Source organism: Giraffa tippelskirchi, chromosome 5 (genome assembly GCF_054371585.1).
Source record: "Giraffa tippelskirchi isolate mGirTip1 chromosome 5, T2T-mGirTip1v1.2.pri, whole genome shotgun sequence".
Classification (NCBI taxonomy): Eukaryota; Metazoa; Chordata; class Mammalia; order Artiodactyla; family Giraffidae; genus Giraffa; species Giraffa tippelskirchi.
The window spans coordinates 150,837,767-150,864,740 of record NC_137279.1 but is presented as its reverse complement, the minus strand read 5'-3'; the positions used below and the strand labels follow the sequence as shown (position 1 = coordinate 150,864,740).

Sequence of the window (26,974 nt, the reverse complement as noted above, 5' to 3'; positions counted from 1 at the left end):
AGACAGCATATTAAAAAGTAGAGACATTGCTTTGCCAGCAAAAGTCCATATAGTCAAAGCTATAGTTTTTCCAATAGTTATGTATGGATGTGAGAATTGGAACATAAAGAAGGCTGAGTGCTGAAGAATTGATGCATTTGAACTGTGGTGTTGGAGAAGACTCTTGAGAGTCCCTTGTACTGCAAGGAGATAAAATCAGTCAATCCTAAAAGGAATCAATCCTGAATATTCATTTAAGGGACTGATGCTGAGGCTGAAACTCCAATACTTTGGCAACCTGATGCAAAGAGCTGACACATTGGAAAAGATCCTTATGCTGGGAAAGATTGAAGGAAGAGAAGGGGATGACAGAAGACGAGATGGTTGGATGGCATCACCAACTCAATGGACATTAGTTTGAGCAAGCTCCAGGAGATGGTGAAGGACAAGGAAGTCTGGCATGCTCCAGTCGATGGGGTCGCAAGGAGTGGGACACAAATGAGAGACTGAACAACAACGAAACTTATAGGGGCTTCCCAGGTGGCACTAGTGGTAAAGAATCTGCCAGCCAATGCAAGAGACACAGGAGATGTGGGTTTGATCCCATGTCTGGGTCAGGATCCCACATCTGGGTGATTACTCACCCAGAGTCAGACATCCCATAATGTGAAGTCAAGTTGGCCTTAGGAAGCATCACTACAAACAAAGCTAGTGGAGGTGATGGAATTCTAGCTGAGCTATTTAAAATCCTAAAAGCTGATGCTGTGAAAGTGCTGCACTCAATATGCCAGCAAATTTGGAAAACTCAGCAGTGGCCACAGGACTGGAAAAGGTCACTTTTCATTCCAATCCCAAAGAAAGGCAATGCCAAAGAATGTTCAAACTACCACACAATTGAACTCATCTCACACGCTGGCAAAGTAATGCTCAAAATTCTCCAAGCCAGGCTTCAACAGAACATGAAGCGTGAACTTGCAGATGTTCAAGCTGGATTTAGAAAAGGCAAAGGAACCAGAGATCAAATTGCCAACATCCGCTGGATCATCAAAAAAGCAAGAGAGTTCCAGAAAAACTTCTACTTCTGCTTTGTTGACTCTGCCAAAGCCTTTGACTGTGTGGATCACAACAAACTGTGGAAAATTCTGAAAGAGATGGGACTACCAGACCACCTGACCTGCCTCCTGAGAAATCTGTATGCAGGTCAACAAGCAACAGTTAGAACTGGACATGGAACAACAGACTGGTTCCAAATTGTGAAAGGAGTGTGTCACGGCTATATATTCTCACCTTGCTTCTTTAACTTATATGCAGAGTACATCATGAAAAATGCTGGCCTGGATGAAGCACAAGCTGGAATCAAGATTGCCAGGAGAAATATCAATAACCTCAGATATGCAAATGACACCACCCTTATGGCAGAAAGCAAAGAAGAATGAAAGAGCCTCTTGATGAAACTGAAAGAGGAGAGTGAAAACGTTGGCTTAAAACTCAACATTCAGAAAACTAAGACTGGCATCCAGTCCCATCACTTCATGGCAAATAGAGGGGGAAACAATAGAAACAGTGAGAGACTTTATTTTTGGGTGGCTCTGAAATCATTGCAGATGGTGACTGCAGCCATGAAAGTAAAAGATGCTTACTCCTTGGAAGGAAAGCTATGACCAACCTAGACAATATATTAAAAAGCAGAGACATTAATTTGACAACAAAAGTCCGTCTAATCAAAGCTCTGGTTTTTCCAGTAGTCATGTATGGATGTGAGAGTTGGACTATAAAGAAAGCTGAGCACCGCAGAATTGATGCTTTTGAACTGTGGTGTAGGAGAAGACTCTTGAGAGTCCCTTGGACTGCAAGGAGATCAAACCAGTCAATTGTAAGGAAATCAATTCTGAATATTCATTGGAAGGACTGATGCTGAAGCTGAAACTCCAATACTTTGCCCACCTGATGGGAAGAATTGACTCTTTTGAAAAGACCCTAATGCTGGGAAAGATTGAAGGCAGGAGGAGAAGGGGATAACAGAGGATGAGATTTTTGGATGGCATCACCGACTTGATAGACAAGAGTTTGAGTAAGCTCTGGGAGTTGGTGATGGATAGAGAATTCCAGTGTGCTGCAGTCCATGGGGTCACAAAGAGTTGGACACGACTGAGCGACTGAACTGAACTGAACTGAACTGGGTCAGAAAGATCTCCAGGAGTAGGAAATGGCACCACACTCCAGTATTCTTGCCAGAAAAATTCCTCGGGCAGGAAAACCCAGCGGGCTACTGTCCATAGGGCTGCAGAGAGTCCCACATGACTAGCAACTAAGCAGCAACAGCAGCAAACTTCTAGAAGAGATCTTGGGGGCCACCTTAGAATATAGCCGATCTTTAGTATCTGTTTTACTCAGACTTTTTGTTGTCAATAGATGTTGAGTTTTGTCAAAGTTTTGGTTTTTTTTTTTAAATATTATCTATTGCCACAATGATATAAATAAACTTACCTGGTCATGAAATATTATGCATTTTATACATGAATGCCTCTGATTTGATAGTATCTTCTAAGGATTTTCCCATCTATATTCATGAGGCATATTAGTCTGAAATTTTTTTCTTATAATTTCTTTGTCTGGTTTTGGAATCAAGATAAAACTGGCCTCATTAAAATAGTTGGGAAATGCTGTCTTCTATTTCCTGTAAGAAGCTGTATAGTATTGGAATTATTTCTTCCCTAAATATTGATAGAATTTGCAAGTGGAGCTTTCGAGCCTGAGGTTTTCTTTATGGGAAAGTTTTAATTACAAATTTAATTTCCATAATAGCTATGGTGTTATTCAAATTATCTACTTTTCCTTGAATCATTTCTGGTAGTTTGTGTTTTTAGGAATATGTACATTTCATACATTTTCAAACTTACTGGCATCTTATTTTCTATAATATTATTTTATTAGTCCTTTAATTCTATAAGTTCTCTAGTGATGCTCTCTGTTTTGTGTCTTTTTTCATTTTTATTTGATCAGTTATACTAGAGATTTATTAGTTTGCTCTATTAAAAATAGATTTGAGTTTCATTTTTCTTTCATGCTTTCTGTTTGTTTTTTTAGATACAAGAAATCTACAAAGTAGTTAAGTCATGAAAATCCTAGAATATGGAAGTTACAGTTTTACGTGTTATATTTCTAGGTTTAGTTTTAGATGTGAACTTTATCGTATAGTCTGAATGCCTTAACTGAGTCAGTGGTGAAAATTATTATAGTAAAATTAAAAATAACAACTTCTCAATGAAAAAGTTAAGGACCATCATTTATTGAGAAACTAGCATATCTCACGCTTTTAGATACACTGTTTCATTTTTATCTTCACAGAAAATATAAAGTAGAAAAATATTATCTACATTCCTTTTTACATATGGAAATACACAAAGATAGTATAAATTCCTGAGTTCCTTTTATTATATTTCACAAATGCTGGGGGAACAGTTTGATTTTTGCTTAAATTGATTCATGTCAATGTATGGCAAAAACTATTACAATATTGTAAAGTAATTAGCCCCCAACTAAAATAAATAAATTTATTAAAAAAAAAAAATTAAAAGATACATTTTGAAAAAATTGAACATTCTTAATGCTCAGCAATAAGGAAATTGCTAATAAATTACAATACATCTTCCACATGGATATGAAGATTGTATATAGGGTGATTATATGTCTCTGCTCAAGTCTTCCCAGTTTATACCTCAAGATGTGGCATGATTAATAATAGTTCCCTCTAAACTCTCAAAAATGTCCTAGTTTGACTGATAGATTATAGTCACTCTGATTTACAGCAAAATTGAAAGATAATTACAAAGTAAAGGGAGAAATCATGATAGAAGTTTGCAGTGATGCTAAAATAATTAATTGGAAATTAGATAAAAAACAAATGCATTAAATGAAAATAATAGTTTAAATGTTCTCTGATAATGTTATGTTAATTTTATAATTTTAAGGTTATAAATTAAAATCTTTAGATGCAAAATACCTTTCCAATTAGAACAGAAGATTTTACATTGGCTTCTTAATCACAACTTATAGCTCCTAAAATTTTAATTTGGTTTAACATTCTAATGGAGGTCAAATGCCTGTAATATGTTTTCATTAAACTTCTAAAGTAAACACATTTAGAAAAGAAAAATATTGAAACAAGGATGTCTGCAGCCAATCTTAATTTGTCTATTCCAACAATAAATTTAGCACTGACAAAAGTATTTAAATTAGTATTCTAGTTAATATTGAAAAATTAGAATAAAAACAATAAAAACAAAAGTAATACAATCACTCCTATATAGTGAGGCTTTAATATGGGGCAGATATTCATTTAACTCTTTGGAGCAACTCTGAAAGAGGATATTAGTTTGATCATTTTACCAAAAAAAAGGAAACTGAGTCTTACAGAGATTAAGTAATTTCTAAAAGTCACAGAAATGAACAATTCAAAGAACTGTGATTCAGACTTAGATCTTCTGACATCAATGTCCACGTGCTCAAGCACTAAATATTTGGGATGTCTGATTCTAGTATCGTTTATTTATTGTAATTTGAATATGCCACTTTTAATTTAAGCCATTAATAAAATGAAAACATTTCCTTAGAGAGAGAATTATTTATCAGTATATACATTTTTTAAATGCTTTGAATTTTGAAATAAATCTGTCAACTATGGGAAACTACCAGTTACTCTAGGAACATGAAAGTATTTCATTAGAGTTCACTTACTTAGTGTAAACTGTTGGATTTCATTGAATATCTTGGAGGGGGATAAAGACAGCCCGTGGTTTTCATCTTCTTTAAGTTTAACCCAGCTTGCTAAAGAACATCTTCTTCCTCACAGGTTCTCGTGTGTTCCTCTAGACATGGTGATATTGACAAATGAGACCATTAAAGCTACAAAACCATACCATAAAGTTAATAATAAAAAAAGTTGAATATTTTTTAGCATATCTACTGACTATATATTTTTCAAATAATATGTTTTCAAAGTACAATACTAGGTCATCGAGGAGATTAAAAAAATTCCTTCGCCTCAAAGAATGTGTAATTTAGTTCAGGAATAAAAAATTCTTAACACTTGTGTAAACATAATTGTCATTCAGTTCAGTTCATTTCAGTTGCTCAGTCATGTCCGACTCTGCGGCCCCATGAACCGCAGCACGTCAGGCCTCCCTGTCCATCACCACCTCCCTGAGTCCACCCAAATCCTTGTCCATCGAATCAGTGATGCCATCCAGCCATCTCATCCTCTGTTGTCCCCTTTTCCTCCTGCCCTCAATCTTTCCCAGAATCAGGGTCTTCTCCAATGAGTCAGCTCTTCACATCAGGTGGCCAAAGTATCGGAGTTTCAGCTTCAACATCAGTCCTTCCAATGAACATCCAGGACTGATCTCTTTTAGGATGGACTGATTGGATGTCCTTGTAGTCCAAGGGACTCTCAAGAGTCTTCTCCAACACCACAGTTCAAAAGTGTCAATTCTTCGGCACTCAGCTTTCTTTATAGTCCAACTCTCACATCCATACATGACCACTGGAAAAACCATAGCCTTGACTAGATGGGCCTTTGTTGGCAAAATAATGTCTCTGCTTTTTAATATGCTATCTAGGTTGGTCATAACTTTCCTTCCAAGGAGTAAGCGTCTTTTAATTTCATGGCTGCAGTCACCTTTGCTAAATCTATGAATGTAATGCTGTGGAGAAGGTGAGGAAGAAGGCATTCATTTTGAATCTTAGTGCAGAGTGACCATTCAACAAATTCTTATTTAAGTAAATTGAAATTAAAAAATACACATGCTATTAAACAAGGCCTACTGTATAAATATACCCCTTATTCCTGCATTTTTAAAAAAGAAAGATTTGACATAAAATGTCAGCACATCTCTGTTTATAAGCCAACTGAAAAAACTATCTTACATCTCATTCTAGTTTTTTCATATAACTTAGTCTTGGCAGTCCAGTCTTGCAGTTGGAATCTTCCCAATGTAGTCAATTCTTAAATCCTTAGAGAAGTGTTCTATGTAACAGACAGATTTTTCTGCATCATAAACTTTCTCAGAGAAGCAGCATAAAGAAATATATTTGTCATCAAAATAAGTAGTATAAAGTAATATCATTTAGTGCATACATGGGTAGAATAATAGACTAAGGTAAGCTGGGTAGTTCAAGCTGTCCTTATAACTAAAAAATTTGTATTTTTAAAGGATTTTTATTTACTAATAGTTATGATGTTAATATAAAATTTTAGATCAAAGGTTTTAGCATTCTTCTCATTTTACACATATTAATATTCTTTTTTGAGAAATCATAAATAAATTCTTTTCTTGAATGAGTATAGGAACCAAAAGAATATCAAAGTAAAATAGTAGTTAAATTGAACTGTAATCTGTTGATCATCTATGCCATTTTCGTGAAAACTATTATACTGCCAGGATATGAGCTCTAAAGTAGTTAAGGAAGAAAGACATAGAGAAAAATAAAGATCTCCAGTAGATTCTTTTTTACTTTTATAAAATAAAGTGTATACCTATGAATCAAGCATTAAATATTCTCTAAAATCTGTCCCCTACTGATACTCTCAAATATTAACTACTAATATTCTTATTCATAAAATAGTCTCTCTAGAGCCCGTGTTCTCTTTGTAACCCATCTCTGGTGAATTTTTACCTCTTCATTGTAGCTCTCACTTTCCCCAATCTCCTTTTTCCCTCTTTTCTGCTTTTATGAATCCTACCTCCCTTTGGAAGCAAATTTATGGAAGCATCCTCTATGAGGTCATATACAAACAATCCAGCTCCAAAATACAAAGTGAAGCAACATGTTTGTAGCAAAAAAAAAACCCTTATAAGATCAATGTCTTAAGAGCATATAATCAGTTCCTAATGAATTGATATAAAAATATTCATTGTGTTTAGTTTGGTTTCTTCAGAGAAAATTTTAGAAAAGAATTCAAGCAATATATTTAGAAAATGATATCAGGAAATATCAATTAAGGATATGTTAACAAGCTATTTACTAGTATGGACACTGGACCGTAAGCTTTCTGGGGAACTCTGGGAAAGAGTTTAAACACACATCACAGATTTGAGGGAGAGAGCTGAGGTATTTATACTCCTGCTAATCATTCGTTCAGTTCAGTCACTCAGTCGTGTCCGACTCTTTGCGACCCCATGAACTGCAGCACGCCAGGCCTCTCTGTCCATCACCAACTCCCAGAGTCTACCCAAACCCATGTCCATCGAGTCAGTGATGCCATCCAACCATCTCATCCTCTGTCGTCCCCTTCTCCTCCTGCCCCCAATCCTACCCAGCATTAGGGTCTTTTCCAACGAGTCAACCCTTCGCATGAGGTGGCCAAAGTATTGGAGTTTCAGCTTCAACATCAGTCCTTCCAATGAACACCCAGGATTGATCTCCTTTAGGGTGGATTGACTGGATCTCCTTGCAGTCCAAGGGACTCTCAAGAGTCTTCTCCAACACTACAGTTCAAAAGCATCAGTTCTGCGGTGCTCAGCTTTCTTCACCATCCAACTCTCACATCCATACATGACCACTGGAAAAACCATAGCCTTGACTAGACAGACTTTTGTTGGCAAAGTAATGTCTCTGCTTTTAAATATGCTATCTAGGTTGGCCATAACCTTCCTTCCAAGGAGTAAGTATCTTTTAATTTCATGGCTGCAATCACCATCAGCAGTGATTTTGGAGCCCCAAAAAATAAAGTCTGACACTGTTTCCACGTTTCCCCATCTATTTCCCATGAAGTGATGGGACCAAATGCCATGAATCTTAGTTTTCTGAACGTTGAGCTTTAAGCCAACTTTTTACTCTCCTCTTTCACTTTCATCAAGAGGCTCTTTAGTTCTTCTTCACTTTCTGCCATAAGGGTGGTGTCATCTGCCTGTCTGAGGTTATTGATATTTCTCCCAGCAATCTTGATTCCAGCTTGTGTTTCTTCCAGCCCAGCGTTTCTCATGATGTACTCTGCATATAAGTTAAATAAGCAGGGTGACAATATACAGCCTTGACATACTCCTTTTCCTATTTGGAACCAGTCTGTTGTTCCATATCCAGTTCTAACTGTTGCTTCCTGACCTGCATACAGGTTTCTCAAGAGACAGGTCAGATGATCTGCTATTCCCATCTCTTTCAGAATTTTCCACAGTTTATTGTGATCCACACACTGAGAGCTATTCATAAGGATATTAATCTCTTCTAAGCAGCAATATAACTCAAGTAATCTCTTGTACACCAGAATATATGTTCAAAAACAAATAGAATACATAATAGAAATACAAACAAAAACTAGGAACAGCTATAATGTTCAATTAGATGAAGAATGATTAATAAATTATGATATTTTCGTACAATGGAATACCATGGTATGGTGATCAGTCATCTACATCAAAATGAATGAATTTCACTTAACTAATGAATTATTTAATAATGTGAATTATTGTAAGTTCCATAAAAATATTCATAGTATGATTTGATTGAGATAATATTAAAAAACCAAACCACATGACTTTTTTTCAGGGATTTAAATAGGTGTGGTAAAACTCCTTAAAAAACAAAAAAGTAACCATCATTTAGGAATTTGTGGAGCAAATAGAAAGATGTTGTCAGGGAGGGACAGCCAGAGGGTTTTAAAGATACTGGTTCTATTTGTTAAATTATATTGTGGGTTCGCATATACTCTTTTATATACATAAAACATTTCATTATAAAAGATTGGTTGGAGGAAGAGAAACCATGGAATGAAACTCAGATCTAGTGTTCCAGGAGTAGGAAAAAGAGCAGGGAAAGTGGTATAGTAGAAGCCCAGAAGGAGAGGACAATCAGTGATGACAACTGTTGCTGGGCAGTGTGGGTTATGAAATAAAATCAAGTTAATGAAATTGGGATTTAGAGGTCATCAGAGGCTTTGGCGCGGAGAAGGCAATGGCACCCCACTCCAGTACTCTTGCCTGGAAAATCCCATGGACGGAGGTGCCTGGCTGGCTGCAGTCCATGGGGTCACTGAGTCGGACTCGACTGAGTGACTCCACTTTCACTTTTCACTTTCATGCCCTGGAGAAGGAAATGGCAACCCACTCCAGTACTCTTGCCTGGAGAATCCCAGGGACGGGGGAGCCTGGTGGGCTGCCGTCTATGGGGTCGCACAGAGTCGGACACGACTGACGCGACTTGGCAGCAGCAGCAGCAGAGGCTTTGGCGAGTGCAGTTTCAGTAATAGAGTTGGAGTAGATGCCAGAAAGCAATATCTTGAGGAGTAGTAAAAAGTAGTCAGTGGAGGCAGCTTTTTAAATAATTTTGTCAGTAAATACAAGGAAGGTCATAGGTTGTAACTTGAGGAGAAGGCAAATTTGGACACTGTTTAAAAATATTCTGTGAAAGAGCATAGTCTTGTCTAAAGTGTAGATAAAGGCATTAAAATGTTTAAATAGAAATTTAATTATTAAAAAATCAATATCCTTTTAAGAAAAATCCTTGAGTAAAATCATTTTGGTAAAAATGATTTAAACACTTCAAGTAATTACTTTATCTCACTGATAAGGTTTTTCCCAAAGGATATTTTCTCAACTTTTAAATGACTCTTAAAGTCTTTAGAATTCGGTTTATTATTTTAATGTTCTTGTTCATTTTTAGTGTGCATGAATCAGGTCAGTTTGAATTATAACACACATATCTGTTGGGCATGCATTAAGGAAATTATCAATTAAGGGACACAACACTCTTTCTCTTCTCATATTGGGCACCTTTAGCCATCAGGTCACAAACTGCACACAACTTCTAATGATTAAGTGAAAGAGTAGATAACCTTGCCTGACTATACAGGTGAATTTTCTATTGAGAAAAACATTAAATTTGAAATTATAAAAGATAGCTTACATCTTGAAATTTCCATAAAAACATCTCACTGGTGTGTATAAGGCTAGGGTAACAGTAAGAAATGATGCTGCTGACTTTGGCAGTGACATAAATCTCAGCATAGGAGAGCAGTGTGGAGGGGTGAATGCCATTTATTTTAATAACAGGCAAAAGTTTCAAGCTGTAACAACATGCTCAATAAATTCTTCCATTACTGTGATACCAAAAGAGAGTTGAAAAATGTATTACACTTCTATTTTTTCTCCTTAGAGATACATATTTTTGTTCTGTTTCTATGGCAACATCTACGCAATGACTAAACCTTTAACTCCTTTCTAGACTCCCTGATGGCTTCACGCAGCTTCTAAATCTGACCCAGCTCTACCTGAATGATGCCTTTCTTGAATTTCTTCCAGCCAATTTTGGAAGGTAAGAATAAGAAATTTAAATGATACAATTTTATTTCACTTTAGGTAAGTACTTAACCACCATCAGTAGGTGAGGCTTCAAAAGTGACCCCTGTAATTAAAGATACCCTCACTTTTATCCAATAAATGAGACCATGCCAATTAATGAAACATTTTGAAAAAAATAAGTAAAGTTAGGTTTTTACATGTCATTAATAATCAGATTCCAGATGTGTTAAAGAGTTAAATATTAAAAAAAATAAAATCAGAAATGATCTGGAAAAATATACATATGTATATTTTTGACACTTGGATTAGATAATACTTTTATAGCATAGAAAAAAAGGAAAATACCATAAATGGATATATTTGAATACATACATGCCTTTAAAATAAAATAACATTAGAAAATATTTTAAATATTAAGATAATAAATAGGAAAATATTTCTACCATATATGGAAGGCAAATTAGATCCTTAACTTATAAAGAATTCTTTCAAAGGAGCATAAAGTTAAGATCTCATTAGAAAAAATGGGTAAATAACATGTGCAAGCAGTTCATAATAAGTGTACAAGTTGAAAGCACAAAGAGTGTTTATCATCATAAATAATAAAATAATACAAATTAATATGTGAATAAAGGGCCTTTGTGCTCTAAGCATATCACAGAAACTGTAAAACTGTTTAGAGTGTGAGGAAAGAGATAACTTCACACTGCTGATGAAATTGCAGAATGTCATGTACTCTGTGCAGGAGAGTGTGCTTTAAAAGATTTGAAAATATTTATAACCACTGCCTTTGTAATACATTTCTAGAAATGTACCATCATATATCACACTAGGATTTATGGACAAAGATGTTTATCATTATTTACAATGTGAAAATTATGGAAGCACACATCCATCTAGGAGATTGCTTGAATATATTATGGTACATCCATATGACAATGTAGCAATTTATAATCTTGACTATAGACATATCTTTTAATTCCTATGATGTTATGTTTAAAGCTTATCATAACTATATATAAACTTTGTTTCCCATACGAATATGAATATGCAAGAAATAAAAGACAATTTCCTTCGAATGGAAATTATGGAAGGTTTTTATTTTCATCTTAAATTTTCAATATTTTCTAGGTGTTCTAGAGTGAACTTTTTTCATCTTTATTGAGATATAATTGATATATAGCACTGTATGAACTTAAGGTATACAACATAATAATGACAAATTTATCACAAAATGATTAGCACATTAAATTTAGTTAACATCCATTACTTTATATAATTATGAAAAAACATTTCCTTGCAATGAAAATTTTTAGAATTTACTCTTAGTTACTTTGAGATATATTGGACACCATATAGCAGTATTAGCTATAGCAATCATGCTGTGCATTACATCTCCAGTACTTATTTATTTTATAAGCATAAGTTGTGTCTTTTGGCCACAATCAACCATTTCCTCTTCCCCTACCTCCACCTCTGATAACCACAAATATGACCTCTTTTCTGTAGTTTTTTTATTCCTAGATTTCATATGTGAGATCATAGAGTATTTGTCTTTCCCTGCCCAACTTATTTCACTTAGCATAATGCCTTTAAGGTCCATCCATGTCATTACAAATGGCAGGATATTCTTCTTTTCATGACTGATAATATTCCATCACACACACACACAGGATTTCTGTATCCATTCATGTATCAATGGAAACTTGATTTCCATATCAAGGCTATTTTAAACATAAAAGATATACCTTAAAAGTTAAGATATTTTAAGTTTTTTGTTAACTGCCTTTTTCTAAGTGATCATCTCAAATTGTTCAGCTAACCAATTGAGTATACCTCAACCTCCACCTCTGGGCAGAAGTTAATACATGACATTAAGAAGAAGAACTCAGTGAAATAATGAAGTCCTTTAACAGGTAGCAGCCTCTATTTGCATACAGAAATGACCTCAAAAGTTTTTTCCAAATTCTCTTACTTTTGTGGATCATGATTTCATAATACCTATGAATACCATACATTCAGACAGTTTTGAAAATTCACAGATATTCACAAGAGTGTATGTCTAGTTTCTAAATGAATTAATATTTCACCGTTTGTTCATATAAAGTAGATTTTCCTGTTGGTACTGGCCACAACCACAAGTATACTTTTGGTTTATTAAATCATAAAATGTTTCATTATCTCCCTAAAATACATTGTTTACTTTAGCATTTTGTTAGTTCTCGTTACTAGTCCTAATATAAGGGAAGAAATCTGGGCAAATATATAACATAATACTAAAACCCAAACCACTTGGAATTAGATTTCAATTTTATGTAAATTATCTGCCAAAAAATGCTCTATTTTATTATTGTAATCTAAAATGCTTTTTACCCTTCAGCTTGATACTTTGACAAAGAATGTTTAATATACTTTATAAAAACCTAAGATTTAGTATCCCTAAAGGCCAAACTACGTCATAAAATATTATTACTCTAGTACAGATGCTAAGATTTGAGATATACAAATGTTTAAGAAACATCTTTTACTAGTGATATCCCATGCTCTGAAGAACTGAGACAATTTGTTTCAAATACAGATTAAGAGTTATAAGATTAAAGTTAAATTGGAAACTTGATAGAACTCAAAACAAAAAGGAAACGGGAAGAGAACTAGTTGAATACCTAAAAGCACAGTAAATATGGGACATTGTAAGTGAAATAGTTCAAATAGTGAAATATTCCCACAACACTGAGAATTTGGATAAGTCAATTAATATTTGTCCTAAAATAACCCCAACTGAGTAAATTGTAAAACTCACTATAGACATTAGTAGGCTTCCCTGGTGGTTCAGCTGGTAAAGAATCCACCTGCAATGCAGGACACCCTGGTTAGATTCCTGGGTTGGAAAGATCCCCTGGAGGAGGGCATAGCAACCCACTCCAGTATTCTTGCCTGAAGAATCCCCATGGACAGAGGAGCCTGGTGGGCTAGAGACCGCGGGGTCACAAAGAGTTGGACACGACTGAGCGACTAACCACAACACAACATAGACATTAGTAACAACACTGTCCCAGATTGCAAACATTAACAAGTAGTTAAGTGTGAAATGCATTCCTAATCACCCAAGTATTTTGCAAGCATCAGAAAATGTAAGCACTCTCATCCACTTCACATTAGTTTCCCAACTCCAGTACTATCACAGGACAGATGATACGACAGGATTTTAAATGTGCATCTATTTGATATGTTCACATCTCAGGCTCAGAGTCAATTAAATATGGTATATTATGCTATATATATGACACGTTTCCCAGTTTTTAATTAAAGGTAATAGTAATTGTCATGGTCTTTGCGCAGGTTGAAAAGAATTTCCAGACACAAGGCAGAATGACAGTAGAACAGAGTTTATTAGAGCGGGAGATGCTGTTAGAACAGAAAGCTGGCTCAAGGGAGAGCCAACCCCTTTCATGGTTTAGTAGCCAATTTTTATAGTCTCAAGACAAAGAAAATTCTTACTGGAAGACTGGCATTAGGTGATTGGTTAGGGTGCTATAGGGTGAGTACGAAGGTGGATATTTTTACCTAATTATGGGCTCAAGGAGTTAGCCAGTTTATATCAGTGCAGCTCATAGCAACAGTCGGTGTCTGAAACTAGAGCTCAGTCAGTTCTGCAGATAACCTTGGTACGGAGTTCCAGATCTGTGGCCTTGGTAACAAGACTTTACAACTGTGACCTTGGTATAGGGCTCCACAGTAATAAGTAACACTCACTAAAACTTACGGTGTGCCAAGTATGGTTTTACATGTATGATGAAATCATTTAACATTCAAAACCATATAAATTTTGTACTCTTACTACATACTCATTACAGATGAAGAAACTGGAGTTAGGAGGGGTTAATTAACTTGCCCAGTGTCATAGGGATAGAATATAGAGTCTGGATTTCACCCAGATATATCTGACCACAAAGCTCAAGCTTTTAACCACTTTGCTTTATCATTTGCTTTAAAAATTCATTTGTCATCTCTTGAGGGAAATTATTACCATGTTTCAGTGAACTCAGTACTTCATATTTAGTAAATGTTCAATAATTTGAATGCAGATGATTAAACAACAGTGAATGTATTTTTATAAAGCAGAAAATTTAGATGACTAAGACAGTGATACCTTTGAAAGATTTTATTTTTAGGAAAGTTTAGGAAAGTGGTATTTATCATTCTCCAGTATTGATGCAACCCTACTCATAATCAATTTGAATAATTCTTAAAGATCTATAACCATGGTTTTTAATGTTTGTACATAGTCATTTGGTTAACACAGTAACAATTTGGTTTACCATAAAAATAATTTTTTATAGAGGAATATCAAGAAACAAATTTTTAAATTCATTTCTACAGACTTGCCAAATTGCGGATATTGGAGTTGAGAGAAAATCACTTGAAAACTCTACCAAAGTAAGTGACTGAATATTTTTGAAATTTTAATTGTGATTTTTCACTAGTAGGAAGAAAAAGGACTATTTTTATTTTAGCTATGTTTTGTCATTATGATTGAGTTAATTTTTCTACAATATTTTTCTACAATATTTTTCTAGGGGCTGAAAAGTACAGTATACTATATGAGAGTCATATTAAGTAAGAATGTATCCTGCTTTATAAAATTGTATAATTGCAAGTAAAAATGGGAAGAATCCATTTAAGATTCTTGTCATAGCTGAACATACATACCAGGAAGTAACTGAAACTGGCATTTCTATTACCCTCGAACAATCACTAGTTTCAAATGCTTAACTTTTCAAGCTAATTTATGGATTGTGATAGTTTTCAGTTTTTAAATAAAAAATATACAAAGATACTTCATAAAAATGATTAAAGTTTTTCTAGAGATCCTGTAATGACTTGGCAGAAAATTTGTATTTATACATTCTTCAAACTGTACCTGTATATAATAGTCTATGTAAACTATGCTTTGTATACAAACACAGAATATTTTTATATAAAACAATCACCAAATTTTATACAATGTTTAGTTTAATAGAATTGTTTGTTCCATCCTGTTTTGCCTTATTTATACCTAATAATAGAATGTGTGCTATATAGAAAAAATATTTTTGAAAGTCAAAATTTATTTAAAGTGGGGATTTTTTTTACTCAGATAAATTATTATGATTTCTATATGTTACAGTTAAAATATTGAAAGTACTATCTTGCTGTTTTAACCCTCCTGTAGTATTGCAGAAAAACATTGAGTGCAGTGGTTAATTCTTCAAGCATATCAGCAAGATTTACCGATGTTTCATCTGCTGAACCAAAACTTAATTTTATTTTCCTCTTTTTATATTCTTTCTCTATGCAAACTACACTGAATTTCATTGATTTTTTTCAGACAATATAGCAATAAAATACTCTCAAATACATTTTGATACATAAATATGTATGAAAATTCTATCAGTACAATATAAAACTTCCAATAATTATATGAATTTCATTTAAATATATACATAGAGATTAAACATTTATTCATTCCTCCATAAGTGGTAGACAAGGGGAGAACATGAAAAGTAGGAGATATCTCTGTATCTGGACACCCTGCATTTTTGAGTGATTTTTCTCTAAGCCAAAGCGTTATACATAGGTCTAATGGAAGGCCCCTCTTCCACGTTGGGGGCACAAACAGAAATGTGAGTATGATTGAGTGTTACTTATTCAGCATCTATCTACTGCAAATTCATTTCTATCCCCCATGTTTTCAATGTCTACATTTAAAGTAGAGTGGAAACAAGGCTAAGTACAAGCTAAACTCTGGTGAAACAGCAGTTGTCTCCTTCCTCTAAATATAAACATTTGAGTTAAGGAGAAAATATTGATGGTGTAGAAAAGACTCCCTTCCCTTCTGCTCTTAAATAAAAATTTTGACATAAAATAATAAATAAATATTACACAGGTTTTCAAATATGTATGTTTTAAATATACATTTTAAATATAAATTAAAGCTTGACTATAGATTGTTAATACAGTCTTTATATAAGATAGGTGTGTGGAAATTTCAGAGTAGTGAATAACAATGCTCATAATTGGTACATGGGTATTCTGTAGACTGTGAGACTGTGTATCAGTATCAAACAAAACTCAAGCAAGTAGAATAATAGGCATTTAACTTTGTCATTTAAAAAGTGTAAAGATGTGTAGAAATGAAACTGGGTCTTCTTGGTAGACTGTTAGCATTTGTACCATTAGTATAGCTGTTACAGTTTTTACATTTAAAATATCTTCAGTTATTTTCAATCTAGTGTGCTTAATTTTTACTTTATAAACAAAAATCAACAGAACCAAGGACATGCATAATATATGGAGAACTTTATCCTATTTTGATGTCTATAAACATTAGAGTTGCAAAAAGTTCTGTCTTGAAAAAAAGTAAACTGTGCTTCCAATATGCCTTATCCATAGTGCTTTCTGATCACCAGTCTAGGCCTCTAATGGAGAGATATGTGAGAGCTTTCTACTGTCCTTTATTTTGCACTTCATTGAAAATAAAGGAAGAGAGTTTTAGGAAGAAAGTTAATTTTTAAATAATTACTGCAAGAACAGATAGCTCATGATTTTTCCATGGACACAAACATGATGTCAGGTCTTTAGCAGGTCCTCAGTGACTTTTTTCTTCTTTTTGTCTTAAAGCCCACATGCCTAACAAGGTGTAAAAAATGTAAAAATGTAGAGAATTAAAATATGACTTTTTAAAGTAAACTGATAGAGACATCTTGATATGTGCAGATTCTAGAACAAATTCTATTATTAATTAGGATTTAGCATTATAAATTTTTTCACACCATTTCTTTACAATCACATATCTAGATATATCAATGAGAGAGAAAATTAAATTCCTCAGGTACACATTTGCTGAAAAATCATTGACACACTCAGTTTTGATTATGTGTAATAATTGAGGACATTGAACATCTGGAAAAAAACTATATAACCATAAAGAAAAAAACTTTAAATTCTATGATAAAATTTTTCCTCATAGCAGAATTATCCTCTTAATTATATTTTTGAAGAGTAGTCCAAAAATGAGTATGTTCCCATTTCGGAGCTTTTGCACTAGCTATTTTCTTTGGAATTCTCTTACCTCAAATCTTTGCAGGTTAGATCTTCCTTAGGATTCCTATCTTTCTTCAAATGGTGCCTCCTCAGAGGTTATCCCTGATCACATCATATAATGTTGCTCCCTCATTGCCTTTATATCATCTCACTATTACATTTGATTTTCTCACTTATGGTTCTCTGAATTGTATTGACTCTGTTTGCTTGGAAATGATCTCCTCAGGAGAACATTAGGTTCTGTTAAGAAAAAGGTTTTTCTCTGTTTTGTCACTGCTGAATCTCCAGTGCCTAAAACAGTGCCCAGTGCATAGGGACCACTTAATGAATAAACAAGAAAGCTGATACATAGATTCACAGAGAGAAATATCTGTCATATGACCTGAACATTTTGTGTCACTTGTATTTTTTCCCATAGAAAATAATATGGGATACCAAATATTAAAATGAGTCTTTGACGAGCATCAAGAAAGCAAAAAAGGATAAATGGTTAGTGAGTTCTCAGTGGCTGATAGGTGAGCCTTGAATTTTAAACCTACACACACACACACACACACAAACACATTACTTCAGGTGCTTTCAAGTTAAATATAACAGGCAAGGCATGACAAGGGAAGAAAATAATTTCAAATTAAGGCATTAATATTTATAACTGAAGAATATCCAAAAGTAGTATAACTTATTTTTTTGTCATTAAAAAGTGATACATTTAGCTAAGAAACATCTGTCAAGATAAAAACAAGAAATAAGACAATTATTTTAAATGAAATTTAGGAACCATTTCCATGAAAGTAATTTAACAGCATACAAATGGTCACTAATACTGGTGAGTTTTATCTTTAAACAAAAATTTTCCATTTTATGAGAATTTTTCTAAAACCTTAAAGTTAAAATATGGCCTGTCCATTGATAATTTATTATGACTATGACTGTTTCAGCTTGAACTAAAATATGATGTTGTATAAATGTGTCTGTGATAATGATTAAAATATGAAATAGTTTGAAGAAAAGGAAACACAATTTAAGCCAATATTAATTTTTTTTTTGCCCTGCCACTTGAGTACACAAGGCGTAAAGTGTGATTCCTTGGTCTGCGGTCATAATACAGCAACTAAGAGAGGAATATTTCAAACATGTTCCAGTAGAATTGCTGGGGCAATATCAATAAATAAGTAAACCCTAGTAAACAAATCCACAAAAGGAAAAATGAATGAATTTGGTGGATAAGAATCTTTAAGAGTTGTTGAAGGAAGGGATTCAGGTTAGAGAAATGATGTCTGAAGTAGGGACAACTTTTAGATCCTGGACTCGTCTGTGAAGCTGACAAAAGCTATGGGATCCAGACGCTTATTAATTGTAAAAGCCAAATTGTCTCTATTTTCAATATATTCATGGCCCATTGTGAGTTTTCACATTTTTATTTTTACCTAGAAGCACATTATTTGGCATTTATGTAAAATAAGCCATACCAAAATACCTAGTATACTATGACAGAGCATCAAAAAGGGGACCCTCTCAATTTTAAAGGATCAAATTTGTTGATGGATTATTTTAATTGTGTAACTGCTTCTAGCATATTCACTCAAAAGATAATATTTTACTGAGCAAATTTTCCTTGGAGTTGTTAAAATATCATTCTATTTCACTATCTTCTATGACAATTTTTGAACTCTCCATAGAAAAAACTCATTAGGGAAAAATTGAAAAGAAAACTTTCCCTAGTACAAGCATGAATGATGCTTTGAAACTACTAGAATATATATGCTTGAAAACTAATAAATGATGCATCTATTATTTACATGACTTTATTCCTTGAGCACCATTACTTTTTTAAAGTATTTCCTCCACCTAAAAACAAAGGTTCAGAAACTCTACTGTGAATGCCTAAAGACACACACATACATTCACAGAAGGTGCAGAAACATTATACCTTATCTGGATGTACTCTAAGAAAAAATATAAATTGAATTATAAATATAAATTGAAACAAGACACTAGATCATGGAAGTCAAGAAAAGATGGAGAGAATGTTTCAGATTGAAGAAGAGTAAAGAGACATTATAACTAAAAGCAGTGATTCTGAATTGGTGCTTTTGCTATTAAAAACAAAACAACACTATTGGGACTCTTGGCAAAACAAGGGCAAAACTTGCATGGTGTCTGAGAATTAAATAGTAACAATGTATAAATGTTAATTGGATGGTTGTGTTTTGGTTTGTTAAGAAAATGTTCTAATTTATAGGAAATACACACTAAAGTATTGGGAAATGTTGGCGCACCAGTTCTGAATTTACTATCAAGCAGTTCAGAAAAGTTATTTGTATGATACTTTGAATTTTTTTGTAAGTTTTTGTATTGTTTCAACATAAAAAATTATTTAAAAAAAAAACTATTTTCAAAGAAGCTCTTTAAAAATTAAAAAAGTCAGTATCAACACAGAAAATTATCAGTTTCATGTCTGAAATATTTGCAGTTATAGTGTACAAGGGAAGAATATGTATTTATGTACTAAAATGCATAACTTCGTAAAAATAAGAATTTTAGTGATAGAGATTTTACATATATGAATATATATATATGACTTTTCCTAACCTGAATGGCAATAAACACTCCATATTCATAATTTTCACTCAAATTTCTATTTATTTGCAAATTACATTTTTAGTTTTCATATAAATTCATTTATTCTTTTAAAATAAGGTTACTCTTTAGTCAGACTTAACAAAAATGTAATGTATTTGACATGCTTTCTTTTTAAAAGCCTCTCTTCCTTTGTTATTTATTTCCTACCAATTATTATCAGCATAATGAAGAAAAGTCCATAAAATAATATGTATTCTGAACTGTACAGGTGTGACTAAGTCATTTTCTAGTCTCATTTCAGTGTCCTATTAATGAATTTATCTCATTTGGCATTACTGTACTAGTTACTACAATGAAATACATCAATAGGTTCCTTGGGGCTATTATAACAAAAAAATTCTATATTCAGGCACAGCTTACAGAATAGCTTTTTGATGTTTCTATTAACTAGTTTTGTGACAATAATACAATATTGGATACAATGTGTTTTTATAATTGTATCACCTTATACTGTTGGAAGGGACAGGCCAACAGATTAAGATCCCTGTAGTTAATACCGATTGCATTAAAAAGGTCCCATAGATCTTGAAAAGTATAAGCAGGAATAAGGATCTATCTAAAACTGAGCAGATCCCACACTGCTCACAACAGCTTCAGAGAAAGTCCGGGATATATATATTTTTTACTATTATTTTTTTTTTTTAATTTTTTTTTAATTAAAAAAACAATTTTTTTTCTCTTCTTTCCTTTTTCTTCAAGTCCTCTATTACACCTTTAACTTTCATTTTCATAACCCACTATTAACTTGCAAAAAAAAAAAAAACAACCCTATTTTTGAAGCAAACTACATACATATATCTTACCAATTATACTTTTATCAATTTATAAGGCTTGATGTTTTGTTAAACCCATGATTCCATCCCATTCTGGGTTATTTTTATCAAAAGTGACAATGTAACAAGTACCTACTCAAGGGTAACCATATTAATCCCCTCTGGTTTTAGAGAATTGCACTTAGAATTAGGACTTTTTTTTACTTCTTATCACACGGTCTTATATTTTAAATTCAACTGAAAGAAGTGATAATTATGACATTTAAGATTTTAAAAACATTCTATAAATTATAATGCATCCTAACAATGTAATTATTTTAGATTCCCTTTGAAAATATCAAACATATGCTTTCCCACGGGCTTCACCCCAGAGACTCAGCAGTAAGAATCTGCCTACGATGCGGGAGCCTCAGGAGACATGGTTTCTATCCCTGGGTTGGGAAGATCCCCTGGAGGACAGCATGGCAACCCACTCCAGTATTCTTGCCTGGAAAAATCCCATGAGCAGAGGAGCCTGGCAGGTTACAGTCCATAGGGTCTAAAAAAGACGGACACAGCTGAAGAGACTTAGCACTGGCAGGGCACGGCATGCTTTCCGACAATTCGCAAGAGTGTGAGGTCTCTGTCTTGTGAACTGATTATATTTCTTCTTAGCCTTATATTTTCAACATAAGATTAAGATTGAGAGTATTAAGGTTAGGAAGTGTTGTGTCAAGTCCAGTGAGGAGCTAGGGGGAGGGCACAAAAGCCACAAAAACCGTGGGATCAAATCGCTGTTTTCAGAGGATTTCAAATCAATAGCCACTCTGATCCCTGATGATTAAATTTACCAAAAGATTGAAAACTGCCTGATATAATAGCAAGGTTAAAAGTGCTTCAGTTTCATAAGATCTCAAGACTTAGACTCTCATGGAACAATTAGCCTGTACCTTGTTTTATTTTACCTGAGAAGAGCCAGAATGTACTTAAATAAGGATTTGCTTTGCAAGCAGACTTGGATTTGTATCCAGGACCTTGCTTCTTGTTTATGAATTATTTAGCTTCTATGAACTTCAGTGTCATTATTTTAAAAGAATATTGGGTGGTCATTGCCTTCTTTAAACTGTGAAATATACTTTTGGTAATTGTTGATGAAAATGAGTCTTGTGATCATTTAGAACCAGAAAACTGTTTAAGCGAAAGTAGTATACTATGGTACTCAGACAACTTAAGAGGGTTCAAGAAAAGACTGGAATGAATTAAATATTTTTTCTTTTTATCTGAAAAAATATCTTTATTAGAAAGGAAAAAGAAGGTTTTTTTGTATTTTCTGTAATATTGAAATCTTTAAAATAGTGTTTAATGCTAATATGTCTTTCGTATTTTTCAAATAGTACTGTAACAAGAATTTGTATAAATGATTGTCTCTCAATCTCAGTAAAGTATATAAAAACTTTAAATATCTACTAATCAACTATTAATGACTATTTTCTTTTTAAGATTTGTAGTTTCTTTGAGTGAATGGAACTCATATAATAAGGCATGATAAAAAATAAATAAAAACTCTTTGTTGTTCAGTTGCTCAGTCATGTCCAACTCTTTATGACCCCATGGACTGCAGCATGCCAGGCTTCCCTGTCCTTCACCGTCTCCTGTAGCTTGCTCAAACTCATATCCATTGAGTCAGTAATGCCATCCAACTGTCTCGTCCTCTGTCATCCCCTTCTTCTCCTGCTTTCTATCTTAGAACCAAAAGGAACATACCCACCATTTGCAGATTTGCAAATTCAGACAATTTAATGTGGATGATTGCTCTCCCCTTTATGGAAAAATGTAGTGTCTTCATTAAAGATATATTCTGAACTTTACATTAGTATCGATCTTGGTCTCAGAGCCTTGGCCCAGAAAAATATACAAAGACACAAAGGACTTAGCTAACAGATTTACTCCTGTGATTTCAGATATGATGTGTTGCAAACATCTATCTGATTTCCAATTCCATTTTCTAATAGCTGGATCTCAGATGGAATGTTCACCACGTATCAAAATTGAAATCATCTTCATACCCCTTTGCTCACCACTCCAAGCAAAACCAAACCAAACAGAAATTCTAGGCATCTTATTATATACTCTTTAGTGACAGTACCATCCACCTAATTACAGAAATTAGAAATCTCAACATTATTTTCCTCTCCTACTACCCACAAATCCACTTATGTCCATCAACTTATGTCACTCTTCTCTTTCTTCTGTCATTGCCCTGCTTGTGGTCTTCAATACCATAAACTCCTCCTTCATCCTATCTCTTCCACTGGAATCCATCTCCTTATTATTGTCAGAGCTTCTTACCAAAATACACCATGACATACGTCAATGTAAAAGCTCATGGTGACTACTCTCAGCTTGCAGAAGACAAATATGTCCAGACCCTACATAACTGGGAGCCAACATTTCCAGTGTCATCATCTTTCAATATTCACTGTCCCACAGGGAATCTCAGGTGAAAACAGTTTACAATTCACCTTTGTATCTCCAAGCATCTTTCTTGGAATCTTCCCTTTTTCTCTCTGAAAAACTCCAAGTCATCCCTTAATGTTCCCATCACTTGTCCTGTGAAATTAGCCATGAATTCTGCATCCATACTGGTAGCTTTAAAAATCTGCTAGAGTTTTTTCAAGGCTAAGTTTTCACAGGAATTTTGATCTGATTATAGTCTGACTCAGAATTCTAATAAGCTTCATTTTGTGGGAAACTTTTTGTCATCTTGAGTATGTCATTTGAAGCCCCAACTCTACAGTCCAACTCTCAAGGAAGCAACTGCTGAGCAGTATGCTTTTTCCTTTCCAGTTACTAACTTTAGGATGACACAGTCTCAGCAGCATTGCACATGCAAGAGAAATTGGTAAAATGATTTTCACTAGGGTCCTCCTCTGGTTTTTTGAAAAGTGCAGGGGAAAAAAAAAAAAACTGATTGCTGGGAAATATGCTTTATTCCAGCATTTTAAAAGATTTCCCTGCCACCCATGTTTTGATTTTCACTTTTAAAAAGGACTCATGATGAGTAAACAACAAGCTATTACTGATAATTGGCTCAATAGGACACATGAAAACAAGTGAAATATATCTAACTTCCAGAGATTTCCTGCTTTCTTCATGTCTCCACTTTTCTCTCTACTCAGGTTGAGGTTAATTCAGGTCTTTCAATATGCAAAGTAGATCCTAAAAAAACTTGATTTTCTGCTGAACAGACACAAGGGAAATATTTCTAAATTGCTATAGTTTTCCACAGTTTCTGTGACATTTAAGATCAGTGCCTGAGCAATATTAAAAGTAAAAATTCACAGAAGATATTAACTTCCTGACATTAATTTCCTTGGATGTATATTTTATACTTCCTTTTAATAACACAAGATTTTATTTGCCCTTTTATGGCTTTTAAAAATTGTGAATTCTTCCTTGCCAAACTTCCTATTTCATTACGTTTAGTTTTACATTATTTATGCTCAAAATGATACCAAACTTTTACCTAGCTATATTGTGTTTCTATTCATTTTCTTTTGTAGTTAAATTTATTTCAGTATATTAAAAGAACTTCAGTTAACCTGTAGTACAACATAACATAATAACTTTTCTAGTTATAAAGTAAATACTGTATAATTTTATAAGTAAGATTAAAAATAAAATTAATCAGATTAAAGCACTATGATTCTTACCAAGCCTTAGGTGTTCAGATTTAGGATTGTTCTAAGACAATGGGGTAGAAAATGAACCAAATGGAGTGGTTAAAAAGTAATAATAACACATTCTCTATTAAGACATGTTAAGTTGCAACTTAGATAAATAAATTATGTGATTTAATTACATTAAAGCTATTGACTCTTCTGATTTAGTAAAACATTTCTAAATTAAACAGATTTCTGGAGGCAAAAGCTTTATTTTGATTAAATATTTCATGAAATTTTCAAACGCAAAAACATTGCTTATACTAAATAGACTCTTAAAGGCATCTCTTTAAATATTAAACCTAACTTAGTAGAAATAATTTTAAAATATACTTACATACTTTAGTTTTATAAAAGAAAGATCTCATAACTACAGACTTTAAGAGAGAATACTAAGTTTTAAATCTTTGACTTTCCATTGATTTTACAATAACATCCAAACCACTAAACATAGAATTCAAGACCATTCACATTCTGACTCCCTACGTTCCCCCCCCCAGTTACTCCCCTAAAAATAACATGCAAGTGTGTGCCTCTGTACATTTGGCAGTAAATTCTCAGTTCATATAATGAACAAGTCAGTTTAAAAATAACTTTTAGTATATACCTAGCACATGTCAGACACTATTCTATGTGTTAGAGGATATGACAATATGACAATATGACAATGAACTATAAAGATGGATTCTCTTTTATTCAAAAACTACAACTATTCAAGTGTAGTTGAGGGAGACAGACAACAAACACATAAATAAATAAGTGAATGAGACAAGTAACTGCTATAAAGAAAACAGGATGACATTATAGGAAGTGATTGAGTTTGGAGTAGTTGTTTAATTGGTTAATGGTTTTCTGGATTTTTTAAATTATTTTTTGGCCAGACTGGCCAGAAAAGACCTTTGTGTAAACATGGCCTTTGCATGATTTAAATGATGAAAGTAATACAAAGTTCTAGAGGAACAGCAAAAACCAAAAAGGAACAGCAGGAGTATAAACACTTGTGATGGGAGCAAAGCCTGATATGTCAGGAGCAAAAAGGCCAGTGTAGCCAGACATAATGAACACTAAGTGGAGAGACAGGTGGGGCAAAATGATGAAGTGTCTTGTGAGCCATGTTTAGAAATTAGGATATAGTCTAACTATAATGAAAATCATTTGAAGATTTGAGCAAGGATGATGTGTGATTTCACCAAAGCTTTTCAAAGATCTGTCTGGCCACTTCACAGTGAAGGGGTTCTGGTGGACAAAACTGAAAGAATATCAATTAGGAAGTAACTGTGATAGTGCAGATAAGAAATTATGGTAGCTTTGTCTAGGATAGTACTCTGGAGATGGTAAGTGGTCAGATTTGGGATCCATTTGGAGGTAGAACCTTGCTGATGAATTTGTGGTGAGAGGAGTAGATAAGGATATAAAAAGAAATCAAAGAGAATTCCCAAAGATTACATTTGACTAACAAAATGGCCAGTGGCATAATTTCCTCATATGGAAAAAATCTGAAGAACAGATACAGGAATTATAAATTTGATCTTGGCAATAAAAAGTTGGAGATGCCTATTAGATAATGAAGTGTAGGCATTTGAATAAATGATATGCTCAGGAATATAGAGATACAGATATAAGAGTTATCACTCTATAGATGATATTTAAAAATAAGAGATTGGTCGAGGTAACCAATTGAGAGTATAAATAGAGAAGGGATGAGAACCCAGAGTTAAGTCTAGGACACTTTAATATTTATAGTTTAAGTATGGAAGAGAGGATCCTACAGAAGATCCTCAGGATGAATAACCAGAGAGTTAAGAAGGAAACCAATTGCAGGAAGAATAAAAGAGAAAGGGAGGAGTCAGTTGTACCAAACACTAGTTGGAGGTCAAGTATGATGGCAACAGAAAACTGAGCAAGATCTAGGGCATTGATGGGAGCTTGGTAAGAGCTATTTCAGTAATGCATTATCTGTTGTCTCATTGGAGGGGTTGAGGAAAGAGCAGAGATTAGCAAAAGAGGAGAGCAAGTACAGAGGGTTCCTTCAAGGAGTTTAGGTGCAGAATGAACAGCAAAAAGGTAGCAGTAACTGGATGGGGGTATGGTGCTAGGAAAAAGATTTTGTTAAGAAGAATAATGTTAAAGCGTATTTACAAGTTGATAGAAATGATACAATAGAAACGAAAGAATTAATGATGCAGGAGAGAAGGAAAATAATTACGAGGCCATGAGGGAATGGGCTGCAGAGCACAAGTGGAGGAAGTGGCTGTAGAAATACAAGGATGCTTCTCACACAGAAACATAAGGCTTCTAGAGAAAATGGATTTTAAGGTAGATACATAGATTGGTGCCTTGAAAGTGGAAAGATAAGAATGTTTTCAACTAACTGCTTTAATTTTCTCTATGAGGCATGAAGAAGAGTCATCACCTGAGAGGGAGTAGGGGATAATGGAGATTTGAGGAGATCAGAGAAAGTGTGAAAGAGAAATAAGTTCTCTTAGAAAATGGGAAAGTG

General features: G+C 33.8%; 1 protein-coding gene across 8 annotated transcripts in view; it reads left to right on the top strand.

The window, feature by feature from the left end:
• Positions 1-26,974, top strand: part of LRRC7 (leucine rich repeat containing 7) — a 574,473-nt gene that overhangs the window by 291,134 nt on the left and 256,365 nt on the right. For all 8 annotated transcript variants that reach the window (XR_014053757.1, XR_014053759.1, XR_014053758.1 and 5 more), the window contains 2 exons: positions 10,198-10,287; positions 14,655-14,711. Coding sequence is in view for 5 of the 8 variants with exons in the window: in XM_081490660.1 (XP_081346786.1) it covers positions 10,198-10,287; positions 14,655-14,711 (147 nt within the window). In the remaining 3 variants the exon portion in view is untranslated. The remainder of the gene's footprint in view (positions 1-10,197; positions 10,288-14,654; positions 14,712-26,974) is intronic.